This window comes from Bos javanicus, chromosome 10 (genome assembly GCF_032452875.1).
Source record: "Bos javanicus breed banteng chromosome 10, ARS-OSU_banteng_1.0, whole genome shotgun sequence".
NCBI classification, from domain to species: domain Eukaryota; kingdom Metazoa; phylum Chordata; class Mammalia; order Artiodactyla; family Bovidae; genus Bos; species Bos javanicus.
In genome coordinates this window covers 36,391,736-36,416,137 of record NC_083877.1, presented here as the reverse complement: position 1 = coordinate 36,416,137, position 24,402 = coordinate 36,391,736, and the positions used below count along the sequence as shown (strand labels likewise).

Here is a 24,402-nt window from a genome sequence, read left to right as displayed (position 1 = left end):
TCTGAACTACTTTAACAGTATTTGAAAGCGTTAGCTACTTTTACTCACTTGCCAAATCCCGAGTTCAGCATTTTGTTTTCTTTTTGAGATGAATATAAAAGCACCTAAATGGCAAGGAAACTGTTCTTCCTGCAGTAAGGGGAAGGAAAAAAAATTACAGTAAGGATATAGCCCTCATTTGTGCTATATGCATCCATGTGCATAATTATCCAAATCAACCAAATAAGTCTTAAAACATTATAAAAAACTATTTGGAAGGAACAATCAGAAAAGAAGTTACTCTTTATCTGCACTGGCATTAATTTTATAAAGATGTCAAAACTCCTGAAGCAGTGGTTCTCAAGTTTTTAAACAAGGTTCCCCTTGAGAATCTGATGATGCTGTGGGCCCTGTCCTGCCACAGAAGACCTCTGCTTTAGTAAAGATGACCACTCCCCTGTTTGTAAGGAAGAATGTTCTGCCCCATATTTTTACTTTCCTAAATGAAAAGAAAAAACTACTCCAGACAAAAGCAACAGAAAGGTTTTATTTCTTCACCCGGTATTTTCAGCTCTGCTAAATCCAGGGCCAGCAAAAAGTGTACCAGTCACATTCATTTGTATTACCACACGTCATTTAAATCGGGCCTAACTAACGTGCCAGTTTCAAACAGGCTTCACCAACTCAGAAACCTAGTAACAGGAACCCTTCCCACAATTTAACTGAAAGACCGAATGTGAGGGCTCATAACAACTCAAATTACAAAAAGACACATCCCATAAAGTTAAACAAAAACAGAACAGAAATGCCTGAGTATTATACTTTGTAACCTCTCCCCATTAAACAAATTACTCTCTAATAATAATCCCCCAAACTCTTCCTCATTCTCTCTATAAAAAAAAATATATATATATATATATATAAATTAAATTGTACACTGACTCTTTCAGCTCTGGAAAACTATGGTGAATTTTATCTAGTCAGCAGAGACTAACACGCCATTAGGCAACTATCAGGTCATACAAGGACAAAGCTGCTTTCTCAGACCTTAAAAAAGTTTGAGAGGTGGTAGTGGGAATAAAGGGATGTAACAAGAGTTAAGCAAGAGTATATACATGATACACAGACTCAAACTGAAATCCCCGGGCGTGGTGGTGTGGGAGGGTGGGGAACCTGACCTGTTACATCAAATCTCAAGGTCAACGGGACGGGGACACAAAATACTCAGAACTCGGACAGGCCTCGATTGAGACCCGAGACTCAAGGCAAAACAGTGGGCAAGAAGTTGTGAGACGAACAGAAACAAACCAATAAAACTAAGATATTCTTCAAAGATAAACTGATGGCCGACACAGAAAATGCCAGATATACAACAGCGTGGGTGCAACCATTGGGGAACGAGCCGAAAGCACAAATGCAGCCAAAGCCAAGGCACTGACGTCAGGGCGGAACGGGTTTGAGAAGTGGCGCAACACACCTTCAAAGGCAGGGGCGGCCGCCCTAGGGCAGCTCAGAAGGAAACCAGCGCCCAGCCAAGGCCCGCACCAGCTGCGGGCAGGCTCGGTGCACTCTGTTCCTCGGATAGTTTGGGCCGCGCCACCTCCTGCTAGTTCCCCCGTCCCTAGCCTTCCCGGCTTACCTCGCACGGGCCGGCAGAAGCACTCCAGCGCCCGGGGGCCGGCCTGCCCCCTGGCCCAAAGGCCAGATAGCCTCAAAGAGCCTCACTCCGCCATCTTCGCTCCTTCTCAAGTCCGCCAACTCTGCGGCGGCCGTTTCCAGGCGCCCCGCCTCTTCCGCTAATGCTGAGTACAGATTGGATAATGACTTGCGCAGGCGCGCTCTTCTTCCGTTGTAGGTTGGTTGGAATGTGTGTCAATCAATAGCTCTAGCCCCACTCTTTCGGCCTGTTTTTGCCTGTGGTTGCGTCTCCGGTTTGAGGTAATAGGGAAAAATACTTTCTTAATTAATTTCTTAAGAGTGTAAAATTATTTCCGCGTTTAAGCAGCGGAACTTCGTCGTTAGGTAGTCTATGGCTAGGCCGCGTGACTATTTTAAGCCATCGTTAGGTTAAAATATGGAGAAGGCAATGGCACCCCCACTCCGGTACTCTTACCTGGAAAATCCCATGGATGGAGGAGCCTGGTGGGCTGCAGTCCTTGGGGTCGCTAAGAGTCGGACACGACTGAGCGACTTCACTTTCACTTTCACTTTCATGCATTGAGAAGGAAATGGCAACCACTCAGTGTTCTTGCCTGGAGAATCCCAGGAACGGGGGAGCCTGGTGGGCTGCCGTCTATGGGGTAGCACAGAGTCGGACACGACTGAAGCGACTTAGCAGCAGCAGCAGCAGGTTAAAATATGCTACTAGTAGTTTCATTTTCAGGGCCCAGGAACTTTTAACACTGCTGTTCAGTCGCTCAATACTATCCGACTCTTTGCGACCCCATGGACTACAGCACACCAGGCTTACTTGTCCTTCACTGTCTTTGGAGCTTACTCAAAGTCATGTCCATTGAGTCAGTGATGCCATTCAGCCATCTCATCCTCTGCCGCCCCCTTCTTATTCTGCCCTCAATCTTTCCCAGCATCAGAGTCTTTACCAAGGAGTCGGTTCTTTTCATCAGGTGGCCAAAGCATTAGAGCTTCAGCTTCAGCATCAGTCCTTCCAGTGCACATTCAGGGTTGATTTCCTTTAGGATTGACTGGCTTGATCTCCCTGCTTCCAAGGGACTCTGAAGAGTCTTCTCCAGCACCGCAGTTCGAAGGCATCAATTTTTCGGTCCTCAGCCTTTTTTGTTGTCCAGCTCTCACATCCGTACATGACTACTGGAAAAACCATAGCTGGGCAGTAAGGTCCTCAAACACCATTAAGGCTGTCATCTGACCTGCTTCCTACAAGTACAGATTCCCTACCGCTTACAGCTGAGATCCAGTTTCCTAAGTCTTCAAATGAGGCCAAGAAATTACTTTTACAGAAGTGGTGACAAACAGTAAAGAACCTGCCTGCAATGCGGGAGACCAGGGTTCGATCCCTGAGTGGGGAAGATTTGCTGGAGAAGGGAATGGCAACCCACTCCAGTATTCTTGCATGGAGAATTCCATGGACAGAGGAGCCTGGCGGGCTACAATCTTTGGGGTTGCAAAGAGTCTGACACAACTAGGAGACTTAACACTTTCACATAATAAAGAGCATTTATGGGAAAATCTGTAGTTAATATTACACTTAATGGTGAGACGATACTTTGGCTTTAAGATCAGAAACAAGGTAAGGACACCATCTCCCACCACCTCTACTCTACATTGTACTGGAGGGTGCAGACCATGCAAAAAGACAAATAATAATTTTGTCTTTAGATGACATGATCCTTTGTAGAAAGTCGTAAGGAAGACACCACACACACACACACACACACACAGCAAAAACAAACCTACTAGAATATGTTGAGCAGGTTGTAGGATACAAGATCAGCATACAAAAATCAACTTTATACTAATAACAAAAATGAAACTAAGAAAACTGCACTCAAAATAGCATCCCAAAGGATAAAATGCTTAGGAAAAATTTAATAAAACAAGTCCAAGCTTTTTACACTTTAGACTACAAAACATGCCAAGGGGAAGGAAGATCTAAATAGAGACTTCCCGTGAAAATGGATTGTTAGACTCAATATTGTTCAGATAGCAATTCCCAAATTGATTAGAGTCAATGCAATCCCTAATAACAGGTATTTTTCTTCCTGGGGTACAGGAAACTAAGGAAGAACAAAAAATATAAAAGTGTCAACTAGGATGATGCAGATTCTCTCTTATTTATTTGTTCCTCCTGACAGTCATCCCCCCTTCATGTATAAAATTCTCCAGATATTCTTTTGTGTATTCCTAAAAACAAACACAAATACCAAAAATTTTTGCAAAATAGTGTTATAGCTAGTTGGAGAACCTAGTTAAGTCTATGAATTAACAGGCAAGAATTCTATCAATAAACCATCCAGGTAATCCTCTGTTGTTTTAGGAATTCTGTAAGATCCCTGACAGAAATGATCATTCAAGATTTTCTAGGAATTTTCTTGGTGGCCCAATGGTTAAGGATCTGCCTTGCAATGCAGGGGACATGGGTTCAATACCTGGATGTTCCATTGGGGAACTAAGATCCCACATGCCTCATGGCAAAAAATCAAAACAAAATAGAAACTATACTGCAATTTCAATAAAAACTAACAATGATCCACATAAAAACTTTAAAAAAGTTCCCCATCAAGACAATCAGTTCGAATAGTGTTTTAAACACAAAACTTGGCAACATGATTCTATAATTAAGTTGAAAAAAATAGATGACCATGAAACACATTCTAAAAAGAACACTGATGGTAAAGGAGAGTAATTAGATTGCTTGTGGCATTCTCTTTGTCAAAGCTTGAAGTATATGCCCAAAGTTAGCTCTAATAATCCCACTTCTAGAAAATGTTTTCAAAGAAAAAAAAAATTATGGGTAGAAAGGCACTCATTGTATTATTATTCTAAAACATAAAATTGGAAACCAAGCAAACAAGGTAATAGCTAAGTAAATATACATCAAGTTGGTAAAATATTATGCAACCATTAATATAAACAGGGAAGAACAGTTCATATAGGGAAATACCACAATGTTAATTTCTAAAAGCTGATATCTCATGTTTCATTTATGTTAAAAATACGTAATGGATGTATAGACCATAAGGGAGCAAGGGAGATAAAATTGATTAAGGGGATTCTTTTCAAACTGCAAGTAATGTTGTAGTGTTCTTAAAAATTTTTTTTATGGTATCAATTGTTTTATTTTAGTCATAGACTGTATACCTATGGCATGGCCAGTAATATTCAAGTTCCTCCAAAACTGATGTTATAGTTACTCCAACTATTTTTCACTTTCTCCAGATTGTAAAATTACTCAAAGTGAAGCAAAGCTAAAACAGTGCAAGTTATTTTGAATGGACTTTTGAGGCAGAGGGATGGGAAAAGAAGGTGGTATTGTGTTAGAAGTTATAAGATTGACTCCAGTTATTAATTCTTTGAGTCCTGTGGCATGACACTAAACTTTAAAATAAGAAATTACTCATACCCTACATAGTGGACTGAAACTTGAAAGTGTGAAAAGCCATGTAATAATAGCTGGGCAGTTTTCATTCCAGTCCCAAAGAAAGGCAATGCCAAAGAATGCTCAAACAACCACACAATTGCACTCATCTCACATACTAGTAAAGTAATGCTCAAAATTCTCCAAGCCAGGCTTCAGCAATACGTGAACCATGAACTTCATATGTTCAGGCTGGTTTTAGAAAAGGCAGAGGAACCAAGATCAAATTGCCAGCATCCACTGGATCATGGAAAAAGCAGGAGTTCCAGAAACACATCTATTTCTGCTTTATTGACCATGCCAAAGCCTTTGACTATGTGGATCACAATAAACTGTGGAAAATTCTCAGAGATGGGCACACCAGACCACCTGACTGGCCTCTTGAGAAATCTGTATACAGGTCAGGAAGCAACAGTTAGAATTGGACATGGATGGAGAAGGAAATGGCAACCCACTCCAGTGTTCTTGCCTGGAGAATCCCAGGGACGGGGAGCCTGATGGGCTGCCGTCTATGGGGTCGCACAGAGTCGGACACGAAAGCGACTTAGCAGCAGCAGCAGCAGCAAGTGCCTGGAATGCCAAGATGAAACATTAGTAATTTAATGGCATTTAAACCCAAGAGTTACAGCTATGACTTCAAAGTCACCTTCGATGCTAATATGCCAAATAGTCTCTGGTTCCAATTCATTCTTCACAGTGTTGCCAGAGTCATCCTTCGAAAAGTGCCGCACTCCTTACTCAAAACCTTGGATGCTCTCAGCGTTATCCTAATTGCCAAAATCCAAGGACATTTTCCATTCTCCATCCTATTTGGTTTCTCATTGTGACACTTTAATCATTTAGTCTTGCCTAGAAACTGTTGAAGTAGGAAGTTTGAAGGTGGAGTTTTTGTTTTTAAGTATTTAAATTTTTTTATTATGTATTGGAATATAGACTGTTGCAGTGTTGTGTTCCTTTCGGGTGAACATTGAAGGGACTCAGCCATACCTATACATGTATCCACTCTCCCCCAAACTCCCCTCCCATCCAGCTGCCACGGAACATTGAGCAGAGTTCCTTGTGCTATAAAGTAAGTCCTTAGTGGTTATCCATCTGAAAAAAAAAAAAAAAAGAATTGGACATGGAACAACAGACTGGTTCCAAATAGGCAAAGGAGAACGTCAAGGCTGTATATTGTTACCCTACTTATTTAACTTCTATGCAGAGTACATCATGAGAAACACTGGGCTGGAAGAAGCACAAGCTGGAATCAAGATTGCTGGGAGAAATATCAATAACCTCAGATATGCAGATGACACCACCTTACGGCAGAAAGTGAAGAGGAACTAAAGAGCTTCTTGATGAAAGTGAAAGAGGAGAGTGAAAAAGTTGACTTAAAGCTCAACATTCAGAAAACTAAGATCATGGCATCTGGTCCCATCACTTCATGGGAAGTAGATGGGGAAACAGTGTAAACCGTGGCTGACTTTATTTTTCTGGGCTCCAAAATCAATGCAGATGGTGATTGCAGCCATGAAATTAAAAGACGCTTACTCCTTGGAAGGAAAGTTATGACCAACCTAGACAGCATATTAAAAAGCAGAGACATTACTTTGCCAACAAAGGCTATGGTTTTTCCAGTGGTCATGTATGGATGTGAGAGTTGGACTGTGAAGAAAGCTGAGCGCTGAAGAATTGATGCTTTTGAACTGTGGTGTTGGAGAAGACTCTTGAGAGTCCCTTGGACTGCAAGGATATTTAACCAGTCCATCCTAAAGGAGATCAGTCCTGGGTGTTCATTGGAAGGACTGATGTTGAAGCTGAAACTCCGGTACTTTGGCCACCTGATGCGAAGAAATGACTCATTGGAAAAGACTCTGATGCTGGGAGGGATTGGGGGCAGGAGGAGAAAGGCATGACAGAGGATGAGATGGTTGGATGGCATCACCGACTCGATGGACATGGGCTTGGGTGAACTCCGGGAGTTGGTGATGGACAGGGAGGCCTGGTGTGCTGCGGTTCATGGAGTCGCAAAGAGTCGGACATGACTGAGCGACTGAACTGAACTGAATAGCTGGGCACACTATGTCACTGAGACTGTGGAAAAATTAATAACAAGCAATAGACAGATACCCCATTTTAGACCTCTTCTACATTTAAGAAGTCAGGGGTTCAAGAACACAAATGGAATCCAACCTGGAGAGAGTGGGAAGTGGCCGAGGCTGTCAGTCATGCTCAGAGGCATTCAGTGCTGGCCACTAGACAAACACTTCTGCCTTGTATGTCCAGGCAGCAGCAGATATAAATCCTGACAGAATCTCACGTCATGCTCAGTTATGTTCAAATAAATGCATTTGATAGCACAGACATAAAGCCGAGTAAAGAAGACACAGGATTTCAAACCTGAAGACAGGGACTGAGTCATGAAAAATTCTTTTAAAACATGAGGCCAAAAATCAACCATGTTGTTTTGTTTTAACCACAAATATTTATTGATGGATCGAAGAATACAATTTTAATGGAACAATAAGGCACAACTGTGGATTAAAACAGTTTGCTACACAGCCAAAAGGAGGAAAAAGCCATCATCTTAGGAACTTTAAATATGCAGGTCAAGGAGCCTCTAAGTACCTCACTAATAGACCAGTGTTGGACAGTTCTTCCCTTTTATAAAATTCCTATATCACTTGATCACAAAGTCACACTGATACTTCTCTATGAAATCCTCTCTCATTTATACTTGAGTCATCCAGCCTGGCTACTCTTTCTTAAGCACTCTTCCCAAACCCTTTGCAGTTTTTTTTTTAAAGCAATTCCCTTCCTAAAGTAGTGTGTATACATCTTGGATAGCCTTCCAAAGCAAGGAAAGAAGCAAGCAAGCAATGAGTCAGAATCAGCCAAGGACAGATATATGGATGAAGAGATGCATAAGGACAGATCTTAGGATGACCACAGCCTGCTTCAGTGACATCTATACTAAGCTTCCTTGGGGCAGAGGAGTTGCTCTGGTTCAAGCAAAGGCTTGTAATGCCACGTCAGGTTGTGTCACCAATCCCAGAGCTCTCATTCCTAAGGGATTTGCAGTAGTGTACAAGAGGAGCTAGGAAGTCAATGTAACCAGGCAGCTAATGATACGATACATTCAGTATTTTGGACCTGTATTAAGAGCTGACTATGGCGTCCAGCACTAACTTGTGCCAGGTGTAAAATTCAGAGAGAATTTTGTGCAAAACTTCAAGACACTGAGGACAATTTTTAAATCTTATGGACTGGGATAAGTTAGGCACTTATCTTTCTACTTAGAAATGTGAAGTGAAAAGTATTCCAGGGCACATCACACCAAGGCATAAACCATGCTGTAGAGGTGGGACTATTTTTAGGGTGCCCAGCCTCCTTGTTCAAAAAGCCATGAGAAAGACACCAAGCAAATGGTCAGAGCAGCCATTCTGGTGGTGACATTATCCTCAGACGAAGCAAGCTGCAGGCATGCGGCTAATTTCCAGAGAATCAACACTGTACTAACAAGAGCAGCCATGTAGGTATGTATGTTGAGAATCAGAGGCCAGAGGTAGAGTGACCTGGGCAAGCCACCTAGAAGACTTGGCTCTACACCTCTTATCTCTCTTGTCTTTCAAGAGCATCTCTAACCAACAGCCCTTTGGTGACAGAGCAGAGGGGACCAAGAGATGGTCAAGACATTTTCTGAGAGAAGTGTTGGTTATTGAAAAGCTCCTGGGGAGGCAACATCCCAGATACCCATTTAAGAGTAAAGGTACATTAAAAACTGCCAGACCACTGAACTATACTGCCAAGTCTGAAATATATTTAACAGGCCTAACTGGGGATGCCAGGTAGAACAGGGAGATTGGAAACTTAATAAAAACCAGGGATACTGAAAGACTAAGAGAGTGGTAGGTTGGGCAAGAGAAGTGGAAGCAAAGGACATATAAAAAAGGATGAAGGAGCATGCCAAAGCCAAGCTGGTGGGAAGGCAGCCTGGCTACGGTTCACATCCAGTCAAAGAGCTTTGCTGGCTGGTTCTTGGGTTGATTCCCTCTCACCTTCTCAGACTGGATGGACGTGTGGCATTCAGCAGCAGAACAAGGGAAGGTGACATTTAGAAATGGAGATATCCGGCTAACAACACTGAACAGAATTAGACTGGGTGTACCATTCTGTAATGCCCTATTTATACACCAAAGGCAGGTTTGCGTTGACGGAACATATTTGGGGTTGTCATGCAACAGCAGTAGTACTTTGGGAGAAGGGGAATGATGGGGTGGAGGTGGGGCTGGTGGATAGGAGGGCTTTCAAGTTCCAGTTCTTAAATACTAGAAAGCAAGGAATAGTTTGGTCTCAGTCCTTTAGTGAAGAAATCGGATGCTCATTTTCTGTTCTACGTCCACCTTCTCCAAAACCTGTTTAAAAAAAAAAAAAAACCAGCTACAGTTATGAAGGTTACAACAGGAGATGCTGTGTCAAGCTCCTCTCTAATGTTTTTCTCCCTCTCTCCTGCATAGTAGGATTTAAGCTCTTCAAGTGAAGAGGTAAGTGACTAACCTTAACAAATTCTGTGAAAGAGATGGCGCTGTCCCCATCCTGATCAGCCTCCTGGATGGTCCTGTCTGCAATGCTGCCCAGCTGCTCATCTGAGATATTCACTCCGACCATCATGCGTAGCACCTGCAAGACCGAGAACCAGGAATTACGAGAGACTTAGGGGTTGCGCAGACTCTCTTACTAAAATTTAAAAAATAAAAAGCCACCCCCACCCTCTCTTCCTTTGATGTCCTTCATGTATGGATGTGAGAGTTGGACTGTGAAGAAAGCTGAGCGCCGAAGAATTGATGCTTTTGAACTGTGGTGTTGGAGAAGACTCTTGAGAGTCCCTTGGACTGCAAGGAGATCCAGCCAGTCCATCCTAAAGAAGATCAGTCCTGGGTGTTCATTGGAAGGTCTGATGCTGAAGCTGAAACTCCAATACTTTGGCCACCTCATGCAAAGAGCTGACTCACTGGAAAAGACTCTAGTGCTGGGAGGGATTTGGGGTAGGAGGAGAAGGGGATGACAGAGGATGAGATGGCTGGATGGCATCACTGACTCGATGGACATGAGTTTGAGTGAACTCCGGGAGTTGGTGATGGACAGGGAGGCCTGGCGTGCTGCGATTCATGGGGTGCAAAGAGTCGGACACAACTGAGAGACTGAACTGAACTGAACTGAATTTAACAGCCAAAAAGCCTCAACACATATCTTCTCATCTAGGCCATTTTAGACAATAATATGAGCAGAACTCTTTGGCAAAGTTATTGAATAGGAAGGCAGACCTTCACTTCAGGGACAGTCCTTTGCATTTTGGTCTTCTCCATTCTTCCTGCCCGGGATGTAGACATGATGCCGAACAACAGTTTTCCTGGGACCATTAGGTGAAAGTCAAATGTACTGTGGATGCCAGAGTAAGAAGCAGCCTGGTTCCTGGACATCATTTAGGTATTGTATGAACCTGGACAATATATTCCCAGGCTCTCTTGTTGCATGAGGCAAACTAGTCACTTATAGGTTTAATTCAGTTTGGTAAGACTTTCTGGAATCTTACCAGAATACAGTTTGCTTTGGCAGTGCATTAGCTCAGCTATTCCTAAAGTATGGCAAGGAACATAAAGATCCTTGAAGGGTTAAATACTAAATCCCTTCTTTTAGAAAAATGACAAGCATAGTTAAAGGGCTGTGAGAACTGTGATAAAGAGAATTAAAAAACACTTTCACCAAATTTATTCCCAAATGTACCAAAAAAACCACCAGCTCCCCACTTATTCTGCTAACATTTTTAGGGTGTGAATATACATTGAAAATTGCTACCTTAAATGAAACAAACAACTCTTAATAACATGACTTTTAAAACAACAAGAAATGGGGGACAGGGTGCTTTTATGATGCCTTGCATTGCCCTAGTCCACCACCTCTGTCTTCAACAGGTAAGAGCTGAGCTTTCCCCTAGGACGGGACTCACGGGATTCCCTTTGCCCTATTCCTTTATACCCTTCCCCAATCTATTAAAATTGATTTTTAAAAGTATGTTATGGGATATTCTGGGGAAAAAAAAAAAAGAACTGAAATACTGATTTGTATCAATACACCCTGATCCCCAAATCAATTCTTGAAAATTGGAAGTTGTACATTTGGGGAGAAATATATACAAATTAAAGGATAAATAAAAAGAGGCAATGCTAGCAAAAACTTTAACTGGCCAAGCCATTTGTCATCTTCCTTGTGATTGAGATTCCCAGGTGGCTCAATGGTAAACATGACACCTGCCAATGCAGGAGATATGGGTTCAATCCCTAGGTCAGGAAGATCCCCTGGAGGAGGAAATGGCAACCCATTCCAGTATTTCTGCCTGAGAAATCCCAAGGACAGAGAAGCCTGGCAGGCTACAGTCCATGGGGTCATAAAGAGTCAGACAGGACTTAGCAACTAAGCATGCACGCAGTGACTGTGTGTGGCCGACTAGACAAATGCATCCTGAAACAGCAGTTTCTTCAGGTCCCAGTCCAATTATTCTCTGAAGTGTTTTATTTTTAGAATTATAGAACTGAACTGTGTGTGTGCTCTATGTGTGCAGTGGGGTGGGTATAGGAGTCGGGGTGCAGTAAAAACCACTCACCCCGTCTGTCAGTGAGGACAGACAGGTCCAGAGGTGCCTGGACACGGGTCCCAGCAGCCAGTGGCCCAAGCTGTCTACCCAGCCTCCACACCTGGCCAGTGCCCTTTCCACCTCTCTACAGTGTCACTTTCAGTTCCAGTCAGAAGTTTATTAGCAAATGGAACTTTTATTATTACTGTTTTTCAAATGAGTGATGAGGTTTTCTGTATATATTTTTTATTAGTTTAAGAAAGCTCCCTTCTCTCTGTTTAAGACATAAAAAAATCATGAATTGGGATTGGGGGAAGGAGAGGAAAAAATTGGGAGGTTGGGATTGACATATACATGCTACTCTATATAAAATAGATAACAAATAAGAACCTACTGTATAGCTCAGGGAACCCTACTAAAATCTTTTCCCTATATGGGAAAAGAATCTAAAAAAGAGAGGACATACGCATATAACTGATTCACTTTGCTGTACAGCAGAAACTAACATCACATTGTAAATCAACTACACTCCAATAAAAATTTAAAAATTACAAAATATGTAAAGTCAATATTCCTACCATAAAAAATCATGACTGGATGATGAATTTTATAAAAATTCTATGAAAAAGAACATTCGATTTTTCTTCTTTAATCTGTTAACATGGAGAAATATTACTGGTAGGTTTTCTACTTTTACACCAACTTCAAATTCCTGGTATAAAGCCACCTTGGCTACAATATAGTATTCCTTTTATATACTGCTGGATTTGATGTGTTAATATTTTGTTTTGGATTTATATATCCATGTGAGTAAAAGGGATTGCACTGTAATTTTCCTATTATAGTCTTTACAATATTTTCATGTCCAAGTTATGCTACTCTCATAAAATGAGTATAGCAACTATCTTTATTGAAGTATAGCTGGTATGCAGTAAACTGTACACATTTAAAATGTACAACCTGATAAGTTCTAACATATGTACACATACTTGTGAAATCATCATCCCAATCAAGATAATAAACATCCATCACCCTTAAAAGTCCAGTCAGAAAAAAAAAAAAAAGTCCAGTCAGAACTTTTTATAAAAATCAAACTAGGAAAATATGAACAGTCAGACTTTCCTTACGACAAACAACAAAAAAAATTTTTAATATCCACCGAGTAATTAAGAACTTCATATTATCAAATGTTTTAGAAATGGCAGAGTTTACAAAGTAAATTTTGTAAACTTTGGTAAAATGTTCAAATTCTCTTCTTGCTTGGATAACATTAGTCCTCTGACACCTCAATAATCCATAAGCACATTTGTTCCAAAGTCATTTCAGGCCTGAGGAACACTTTAGTCACTGACTGGCATTCTGGCCACATGATCTCCTCCTCATACCCTGCCGCAGCCTCTTTTATCTTAATAATAGGAAAAAAGAAAAAATCAACCTTCCATTCCAAAATAGATCTTTCTGGCAGCTAGATCTGGACCAGAGGATAAAAACTTGCAACTATAGAGTGATTGCCTCTATTTTTCTCTTCAGAACTCAGAAGCCCATACGTAGCAATTTTAAATAAAGTGAAATTTTACAAAAAAAGATGTCCCCAATTCAAAACCAAAGGACACAATCATTGACCTGCAGACTGGTTTTTACTATGACACAGAAATGTATTAATAGGAATACCCTGGGTTGGTCCTTAATTTCAACTGAGAAGATTTCTCAAAGCAATGAGTTCAGACTCACTTCAAGGTGACTAGAAAGCACTTTACTTTTTAGTTTTATCTTGAAATACAGAAATCTCCCCATGGAAATTCCTGAATGTGTTAGCCCCCTAGGATCCTAAAGATACGTAAGATTTTTTACAGTTTTTTCGTTTGATGTGGACCATTTAAAAAATCTTAATTGAATTTATTACAATATAGCTTGTGTTTTATGTTTTGGTTTTTTGGCCACAAAGCATGTAGGATCTTAGCTCCCTGACCAGAGATCAAGCCAGCACCCCCTGCACTGGAAGGCGAAGTCCTAACCTCTGGACCTCCAGGGAAGTCCCATGATTCATAAATATTAAAAAAAGGAAAAAGTAGAATTTTCTCTCCTCCTAAACTTGTGTTTAGGAAACGGGGAGCAGGGACAGAGAAGGGCAACACTAACAGGATGAAACACCAGTCGTTGCCATTAGGACAGGGAATTGTCTATTGGGAGCAACAAAGAACAGTGAACCATGGCTCCGTGGACACTGTCCCGTGGACACTGTCCCAGCAGCAGTTCTTTGACTCTTATTTACATCAGGCCTAAGGATATACGAAAGAGCTCCATTTACCTAACTGTCATCAGAATTACCAGTAAGCTGATTTGACAATAACTGAACTATCTGATCTAAACCATCTCACATATTTTAGTTCCAGCCTGAACTTAAAAGATATTTCAGTTCAGTTCAGTCACTCAGTCGTGTCCGACTCTGCGACCCCATGAACCACAGCACGCCAGGCTTCCCTGTCCATAACCAACTCCTGGAGTCCTCCCAAACCCATGTCCATCGAGCTGGTGATGCCATCCAATCATCTCATCCTCTGTTGTGCCCTTCTCCTCCCGCCCCCAATCATTCCCAGCATCAGGGTCTTTTCAAATCAGTCATCTCTTCACATCAGGTGGCCAAAGTACAGGAGTTTCAGCTTCAACATCAGTCCTTCCAATGAACACCCAGGACTGATCTCCTTTAGAATGGACTGATTTGATCTCCTTGCAGTCCAAGGGACTCTCAAGAGTCTTCTCCAACACCACAGTTCAAAAGCATCAATTCTTTGGCGCTTAGCTTTTAAACAGTGGCAACATCTGTGAGAACTCAATGGAGGCATTTCAAGTTTCCCCAGGTCATCTGTTCTGCTTTATCCTATACATGCAGGACAGGATGCTGCATACAGCAGGTGTTAAATAAAGGCTTACTGAAGGAAAGAACAATTCCTGTCCACATCACTAAGTCAGCAGGGCCCAAACACAAGCTAGCTGTGTGCATTGGAATTGTCCCACAAACCTGTAACAGCTCATCACGGGAGATCTTGTCATCTTTATCCAAGTCATACAGTCGAAAAGCAACTGGTAGGAAAAAACAAGAATTTAGTGGAAATTCAATAATGTTTTGCAGAGAAGGCAATGGCAACCCACTCCAGTACTCTTGCCTGGAAAATCCCATGGATGGAGGAGCCTGGTAGGCTGCAGTCCATGGGGTCGCTAAGAGTCGGACAGGACTGAGCGACTTCACTTTTCATGCATTGGAGAAGGAAATGGCAACCCACTCCAGTGTTCTTGCCTGGAGAATCCCAGGGACGGAGGAGCCTGGTGGGCTGCCGTCTATGGGGTTGCACAGAGTCGGACACGACTGAAGCAACTTAGCAGCAGCAATAATGTTTTGTCCCTTCTCAAGGAACCAAGTTTATAAAGGACACCAGGCAGAAAACTGACAATGAATTAATAGTTTTTCCAAGAGCAACTGCTCTTACTTGTAGAGATTTAAAGACACTGTAACTGATTTTTAGACACTTTAAGGAATTGGGATGCATCTCATAAATGATGGCATCTTAGCATGGGTGAAACACAGCCTTTCATTGGACAATAAAAAAACTTAATAAATCGAATGTCCTTTTTCTTAACTTAGAATGTTAACCCTGCCCCCCCCCCCCCCCCACACACACACACATAAAACCCAAATCCCATCAGAGATTCTGTCAGTTAGGCCGTCTCTACACAAGCCCATCAAGTCTTCTGTGCACCACCGTCAGGGAGAGTCAACAGAGGAGCCATACAGGCACCAAACAGCAGACTACAGGACATATTACTGTGGGAAAATGACCATTTCGGCAAACTCATGTAAAATTTCAAATAACTGTCAACTACAAATTGGCACTTGCCATCTACCTCTACAAGATTAAATCATGTGCTTCTGCAGCTGCTGATTTTCAACACCCTGTGAAAGTTCAGGGTGGAGAGCAGAAATGAGGTACTCTGTGCTCTGGGAAAAACTGGCAGGACAGGTCTTCAGATAGTTATATATTTTCAGGAGCCGATTTTATGAGACCAATTCTTGCATCTTCTCATATCTAGAGAAGCAATGAAATCCTTCATGGTGATGTCTGCTCCTCATGATGAGAATTAACCTTCACAAGACTAGCAGAAACTTTCTGCAAAATATATGTGCCTGACTGCAAGTACTGCCCCTTCACCCAAATCACATATATACTGGTTTTCCCCGCTGCCTCTCTGGAGCAGTTTCTCAGAGCTATCTGAAATGCTGTGTCCCAGGCTACAGTCTTCATTTTGCCTCAAATAAGACTTGACATAATCCTCTTCCACTTGGGAGTCCTGAAGGTAAAGAACTTGTCTCCAACAGAAAGACCAAGCATTTGGTGGTGTCCTGGCCTCTTCATGGTTCTTTCTCTTTAACATAATAGATAGATCTTTTAGAAACTAGGGTATTTGAGAGAGAGAATTCAGAACAGCAGAAATCACTCAGACAGTGTCATGTTCCTAAAGGGCTACCAAGTGAATAGTGTGGTAACACTGGATGCTTTTATAGGCACTATGAGACATCACACTGAGGACATGACTACCATACAACAGCTGAATGTTGTACTTCTGAGGCTTTCAATCACTTCAAGTATGCTGCTAAGATTTTTGGTTTTCAGTACTGAAAACCAAAAGATACTGAAGTTACTGAAAATACTAAAAGGCCCATATCCGTTGCTTTATAGTTATCAGGATACACAGATTTAGATCTGGTCCTTGGAATTCATAATCCAGTAGAGAACAACACACACTATGCACTTTAATACATTCTAAATGCTATCATACATACGAAATACCAGGGAACACAGCACACTGCAGATGTGTCTTTCTGGTTCAAGTAACATTTGAACAAGGTATTGAAAGATAAACAGAAATCTGATAAAGGATGGATTCTAGGAAGAGCTAACACTGAGAGCAAAGGCATGAAAACACGGATGAATATCTACAAGTTTAAACATCACCCCTTGCCTCCACCAAAAGAAAAAAAAAAGAGGGAGGAGGGTGGTAAGTCCACTAAAAGTCCAAGTAAAAATTTTAGAAAAATCCAATTTACTTTTTGTAAGGTACATATTACAATTCTCAAAGGGGGAGTAAACAAGAGAGACTTTCCCTGATGTTTGTCAGTTTTCTTTGATTTGGTTAGTTGAGTGACTATGTTTACCAAATTTGAGATTTATATGATTAGGAAGTTTCTGACTCCCAGGGAAGGGACAGGATCATAAGCATTCCACAATGAATGCGTGTTTAATACAGTATTACCAACTTGAAAAAGAACAAATGTAACGTACATGCATAAGTGTATCACTTTGCCATACACCTGAAACTAACACAACATTGTAAATCAACTATAGTTCAATATGGAATACAAATTTAAACACATGCACACACCCTCTCTTCTGCATATGCTGTTATCATTCTAAAATCCCATAAAATGTGTTATTTACTAAGGAATGTTCAGGGTGATTTAGGGATAGAAATCTGCTTGCTATATAACCCATAAATACGCTTCTGAATTTCTTAATTGGGTACTGGAATAAACACATTTCTTTCTGACCAAGTATTTAGAGAAACATGAAAAGCTAATTTTTGAAACCTGGTTGCCATGGACTGAATGTTTCAAATTCTTGTGTTGGAACCATTAACCCCAAGGTGATGTTATTAGAATGTAGAACCTTTGGGAAGTAATTAGGGTTAGACTGGCTCATGAGGGTGGGGCCCTCATGATGAGATTAATGCCCTTATAAAAATAGGAGACAGGAGATCTCTTTATCCCTCTCTCTTTCTGTCTCCACCTCTCTCCCCATGTGAGAAGACAGCAAGAAGACTGTGAACCAGAAGAGGGGCCCTCACCAAGAACCTGACTGTGTTGGCAACCTAATCTGAGTCCAGTCTCCAGAACTGGGACAACTGTCTGCTTAGGTCACCTAGTCTATGGTATTCTGTTAAAGCAGCTTGAACAGACTAGACAGCAGCAGAGGGGTAACTAGAGAGATCATGTGATACAATCTTCTAGAAAAAACTGCAGTTAACAGTAACTTATTAACTGATTTGTATTCCCGTCAATCAGCTCTGGTCCTGAACCAGTAGAACCAGCATTTTCCCTGAGATAACTAATGGTCAAATGCCAAATGACTGAGCCATTTTGTTAGCTTCTCTCTCTGCTCTCTTCCTGTCCCTTTCCCCCATTTTTGGTCTGTGACTTGGGACTCTCCTGTCTCCAGAAGTGTAGTTTCTCACCTCTAGCCTCAGGGCTTTACATGCCATCTAATGCTGATGGCTCCCGAATGGGCATCTCCAGCTTGGATCCCTCCTCTGAGCTCCTGATGTTGACATCAGAGCAATACAGCACAGTGGTTAAGACTCTGGCTCTGCTGAGTCAGAGTCAGACTGTATCCATCATTTGCTGATGTACCCACTCATTTGCTGACGGACACCTGGATTGCTCTGACCTTTTAGCCATTGTGAATAATGCTGCTCAGTTTCTTTTTGGCTACTCTCCCAAACTCTACTTCACCAATACTCTTCATCATCCAAATAAAATGTCTTCATGCAGACTCATTTCCCGCATTACTCATTATGTGTTATAAAAAACAAATTACTTCAGAGGACAAATAGAATACCAAAATGGAAGCTTATCGACCCCTGCCTTGCTTACCATGCTCTGGAGCATTCTAAGATGGGTTGTACCTTCCACGTAAGACATTATAACCTCACTGACCTGAAGAGAATAATAAGGAACCATTCCTGGAGACAGACAGAATAGCAGCACTATGTGTGCGTGGGCCTGTGCCTACATAGGTACAGCTCAGCCTTGTTAATTGTCCTTGACATTCTTTCACTGTGGCATGAAAAACAGATAGGAGAAAGCATACTCTCAGAGTTCCTGAAGAGACTATTCTCTGATGGAAGATGGACTGTAAACAAATTTGCCTTAGTAGCAAATGTGTTGCTAGGTATATGATGTTCAGCTGTTCTCTTCAGTCTACAACAAGAAGCACCTTCTTGCTGCTTCCACAGCTCTGTGGTAAATTCAGAAAAACCAATATATAGACAGAGAAGCAGACATCAAGGACTCCTCCTGTAGCTTTGGTTTCACTGGTCTCCTTACATGAATGTGATCCTAAACTGAATTCTAATTCATGTTCAGCTTTATGTAAAAGTTGATCTGAAAGCCAAGACTAAAGTAATGGTAAAAACTATGCATAACTTGCATTTGTTATTCTACCTCACCCTAAACTGCCATTTCTGTGGCACTCTGTACTTCTCCCTTCCTAACAGAAGCTCATCCACGGCTTAGGGGGCATCCTGTCTGTCGCTGTCTCCCGACTGTCAGATATGGACAGGGAAGCACATAGCCTAAATGCCACTAAAGCCATCATGTGTCCATGAGAAGCCACACTTTGGATGAAGCAAACTCGAAGGATGGCAGAGTAGAGCAGCAGGAAAAACTTGGGTCCTTGACAACACAATCAACCCTGTCACGTGCCCTACTTCACTTGCAAAGTGAGATAATACAGCTCCTTACTGTTGAAGTCAGCTGACTCAGCTGAAGGTATCCTAGCTGATACACTAATACTATTAGTGGATACTAATTAGTGGATACTACTACATCCACTAATGCTACTTGGAGTATTTTCTTTAGGGTCAATGCGAATTAATGAATTTGCTTATCCATTCATTCACTGATGAATATGGGTTGCTTTCTCATTTTAGCTCTTATGAATAACCACAAATGTGGATGTACAAATATCTCTCTGAGCCTCTACATATACCCTTCACTCCAAGCTCTCTGCAGGTAACATCCTGCATAACTATAACATACCATCAAAACCAGGAAACCGACAGTGGTACAACCCAGAGTTTATCCAGGCTTCACCATGTGTACATGTGCATTGTGTGTGGTTCTATGCAATTCTATCACCTATGTAGTTTCATGTAACCACCACCACAATCAAGATACAGAGCTGCTCTATAGCCAAAGGCTCCAAGTCACATCCTATTATTTAGCATAGAATAAGGAAGTATCACTGCATCACAAAGTTGTTTTAACATTTTGTTAACTGTATTTCAATATAATTGGTTTTCTTTATAATTGTATGTGTTTCATTTTATACTTTCACAAACATTCTGAGATGAGACTGATAGTATTCACCAGACTGCTAAGGGAATTCATGACTTGAAAAAGGTAGAGCCCACGCTGTAATGGGAATTCAGGTAACGGGTCGGTATTACATCTGATAACCTTTAGAGCCTCCTCTCATCCTGGATTAGAAAAGCAAGCATAGTTTTGTAGAGCACAGAATGTCTCTTAACTGTTTTCTCCTTAACCAACTCACTGATCCACAGACACTCCCCTCCCCCTGCAATCGTTCCAGCTGACAGCACACAGCATGCTTGCAGCCAATGGGCGACTCTGGAGTGTCTACTCCACCTGCTGAGCTGGTTCTTACCAAGAGGCAGGTGTGTCAACTATCCTAGAATTGTGCTATCTGTACTTTTCATAAAGCTGTATAACTTAATAGGAAATGAAATGTGAAAAGAAAGCTATTTTTTAAATGAAAATTAGTCTGACAGCTTTTGAAAGGCTCAAAATCAAGTCACTGAAGAGAGCAAAAAAAAAACAAACCAAAAACCCAAACTGTTGTGAAAAGTGTGGCAGGACAAATGTAAGATGAAGGAAGAAATGTAAACACCTGGAAAATTCTATTCTCAGAATGCTTTCCGAGTACCTTTAAGTTCTCTTTCCACTGAAAAGAAACTGCAACCAGAAACCTTAGACCATACATTACAGATAGGTTCTGTGCAAAAAATGTCACACAACTCCCATCAACAGAACTTTATTAAAACAAAACAATATATACTTAAGACTGATTTGCGCTGTTGTATGGCAGAAACCAATAAAACATTGTAAACCAATTATCCTCCAATTAAAAACTAAATAAATAAAAAGAAATAAATAATTCTAAAAAAACCAAAACAACTCTTGGTCCTACATCCAAAGGTTGGCCAATGAATCTGTTTTTAAATATTTTAAGGTAAATTAAAATGTTAAGCCATGTATCCTTTTCTATGATCCCATGCTAAAGCCAACTTTTTCAATTATTGATCAACTCCTGGTCTGACAACACTGAATAAGAAAATAATCTCCTATACTAATGCCAGCATCAGGCAAATTTGTACTAAATATACACTAAACCTCATAAAACATTAAAACACAAGGCTTTGTTTCAAACAGTTCTTAGTCTTGAAAGAAGAAAGGGAAATTCACTAATAAACAGAGTATCCAATAAATTTGAGAACAATTCATCAGAATTCTGTTTTCTTCTATATTCATGTTTCATTGCCATTCTCCCACATCTTCCCACCCTCTCCCTCTCCCACAGAGTCCATAACACTGTTCTATACATCAGTGTCTCTTTTGCTGTCTCGTACACCGGGTTATTGTTACCATCTTTCTAAATTCCATATATATGCGTTAGTATACTGTATTTATGTTTTCCTTCTGGCTTACTTCACTCTGTATAATAGGCTCCAGTTTCATCCACCTCATTAGAACTGATTCAAATGTATTCTTTTTAATGGCAGAGTAATACTCCATTGTGTATATGTACCACAGTTTCTTATCCATTCATCTGCTGATGGACATCTAGGTTGCTTCCACGTCTTGGCTATTATAAACAGTGCTGCGATGAACATTGGGGTACACGTGTCTCTTCCCTTCTGGTTTCTCAGTGTGTATGCCCAGCAGTGGGGTTGCTGGATCATAAGGCAGTTCTATCTCCAGTTTTTAAGGAATCTCCACACTGTTCTCCATAGTGGCTGGACTAGTTTGCATTCCCACCAACAGTGTAAGAGGGTTCCCTTTTCTCCACACCCTCTCCAGCATTTATTATTTGTAGACTTTTGATGCAGCCATTCTGACTGGTGTGAAATGGTACCTCATAGTGGTTTTGATTTGCATTTCTCTGATAATGAGTGATGTTGAGCATCTTTTCATGTGTTTGTTAGCCATCTGTATGTCTTTTGGAGAAATGTCTATTTAGTTCTTTGCCCATTTTTTGATTGGGTCGTTTATTTTCTGGAGTTGAGCTGTAGGAGTTGCTTGTATATTTTTGAGATTAGTTGTTTGTCGGTTGCTTCATTTGCTATTATTTTCTCCCATTCTGAAGGCTGTCTTTTCACCTTGCTAATAGTTTCCTTTGATGTGCAGAAGCTTTTAAGGTTAATTAGGTCCCATTTGTTTATTTTTGCTTTTATTTCCAATATTCTGGGAGGTGGGTCATAGAGATCCTGCTGTGATGTATGTCGGAGAGTGTTTTGCCTATGTTCTCCTCTAGGAGTTTTATATTCAATTTCGTTTGTATTCAAGTTTTTTGCTGTTCACTAAGGTATATGATTTTGTAGTGAAGAAGAGCAGTGTTTTATTATTTGGGTTCAAAAACCTTTCTTGTCTTATACAACAATATTTATTTCAGTACTTCTCAAGCTCTACCTGAAATAGAGGCAGAGTGAACTCATACTCCTATGGCAAGGGAGATCTGGGCCAAGGGCTACAAATTAAAACTTTAAGTTTCATGTACCATCTTTCAAATGTATGTAAATTTAGCATTATATCCTATAGTTTATCCATATTTGTTTCAATGTTATAAAGCCTTTTAATTTTTCTTTAAAACATCTAGTAAAAATTTGGTAGGCACCCCAGTAACAGAAGCTTGGGCAAAATCAATTCAATATAATTTCAACTTCAACTTGTGTTAAATGAAAAGAGAAATCAATTTTAATTTCTCGGAGAAGTATTATAAGGGATTAGGCAATATCCTACACAAACCAACAAAGGACAGAGGGAAATCTAAGAAGTATCCAAAGAAAGGAGGCGAGAGGCATGGGGAGAAAAATGAAATCTTTCACTAACCTGGCTGTCCACCCCTCTTAAGTGACATCCCAACATCTGTCAAATTTTAAGGTGGGCTGGATCTTTTTCACTGCTGTCACTCTAGCACTTGATGAAGATGAAGATCTGTCATCAAATCTTTACAACCTTCCTATGTGAAACCTCTTAATATCCCATTCTACAGAAAAGGAAACTGCAGCCCAAAGATCTGAAGTAACCTGCCCAAAGTCATAGGGCCAAAAATTGGCAGTGCTGGGATTCAAATCCAGCCACTTTAGCTCCAGGGTCTGAGCTCTTAACCACTGTGTTCGAATAAATAATTCCTTAGTAAATGAATGAATAAATAAATGATTTGTAAGAAATGAAAAGCAAATATTTTAAGCCAGAAGACTATCTCCTTACAGTGCAGTTTGTTGCTTCGGCTGTTGAGTGGTTCTGGTCCATTCACATCTTTGCTCTTTTCATTATCCTCAATGGGTCGGAAATGAGCCAAGGTTCTCATGAATCCCCGGAAGTTTACCTGGTCCTCTCTGATCAAGAAAGATAACAAAAGAACATGTCAATCAAGGTGATTATTTCTTATTAATTTAATATATTAACAGTTATAGCTAGAGTGGCCTGAAGGTCCATTTAATGAAGTCTCTTTCCATATGCATGGTACTTTAGAGTTCATAAAATATTTTCAGCTAAGTCTTGCCACAACCCTTTGAGGTAGGTATTATTCTTCTTACTTTATAAATGATTAACCAGACTTAGAAAGGTAACAGGACTTACCAGAGTCAGTTACCTATTAAATTTACTTATATTTCTTTCCCCAAAGAGGACTATAAGTAGCAGCTGGGCTGTGCTATCAAACAAGCCAACACTTGAACTCACTGCTTCAGGCTCTGAAGTGAACAGCAAGTTAGCCATTTCATCCAAGTGTCTCCCTATCCACCTTGCATATCTTCCCTGCAGTCACATATACCTAGTGATATTTTAAAGTTAAGGCATATTATGCAACAACTGCTTCTTAAATAAAATTGTCACAGAATCAATAAGTACATTTTGAAAATTCGATAAAAAGTAGAAAAATACCACTTCTAGTTCTACCAATCAGTTAGAATCATTGTTAATATATCTTCCAGTAATTCTTCTGTGCTTTTTGGAGAATTGTGAACATACTGCATATGTAATTTTGTAGCTTGCTTTTTAAAAACTTTTAGGCATGTCTCTAACCAATATAAACACTTCAAAACATTTTAACCATCTGCATAATTGTGTGGCTGTATCATGATTTTATTATTCCCTCATAGTTGGATAGATATTTTCCTCATAGTGCTTTGAAAGACCTCTTTATGTATAAAGCTTTTTGGGTACTGAAGATTAGAGAAAATCTTTTTATTGTGCCACAGTTAATCAGCAACCTTATAAGAAACAATTCTAAAACTTGAATGAATAAAGAATGCTTTTTAATATTGAAAAAGAATGTCCCATGTGAATAGTTATTTATCTAAGGCAGTCATGGAGAGAACAGATTGCCTGGTTCCTGTGGCTACCTAAAAATAAATCCTAGTCTTTGTTTGTCCCCATTGAATAAATGTTGTATATCGGGTCTCAAGCACGAGCAGACATAGAGATCAGACACCTTCTAAAGGTAGAGTTCAAATGCTAGGTCATGAACCCTCTGTACTCAAAAGAATGACCTTTCATTACCTCTAAAAAATATGAATAAGAGTTGAGGAATCATGGAATGTGTAATAAGACCGGAGTCATATG

The 24,402-nt window shown here is 40.6% G+C and overlaps 1 protein-coding gene and 1 long non-coding RNA gene across 2 annotated transcripts in view; one reads left to right on the top strand and one right to left on the bottom strand.

Moving 5' to 3' along the window:
- The first annotated feature begins 408 nt into the window (after positions 1-408).
- On the top strand, positions 409-12,261 carry LOC133256087 (uncharacterized). The gene is made up of 2 exons (XR_009739100.1): positions 409-1,917; positions 9,595-12,261. It is a non-coding gene; the product is annotated as an uncharacterized LOC133256087 (long non-coding RNA).
- The window catches only part of CHP1 (calcineurin like EF-hand protein 1), a 36,711-nt gene continuing 19,845 nt past the window's right edge, over positions 7,537-24,402 (bottom strand). The window contains exons 4-7 of the mRNA XM_061430822.1: positions 23,047-23,174; positions 14,725-14,786; positions 9,632-9,754; positions 7,537-9,489 (exon numbers count right to left, since the gene is read on the bottom strand). Of these exons, the coding sequence (XP_061286806.1) occupies positions 9,436-9,489; positions 9,632-9,754; positions 14,725-14,786; positions 23,047-23,174 (367 nt within the window). The 3' untranslated portion in view covers positions 7,537-9,435. The remainder of the gene's footprint in view (positions 9,490-9,631; positions 9,755-14,724; positions 14,787-23,046; positions 23,175-24,402) is intronic.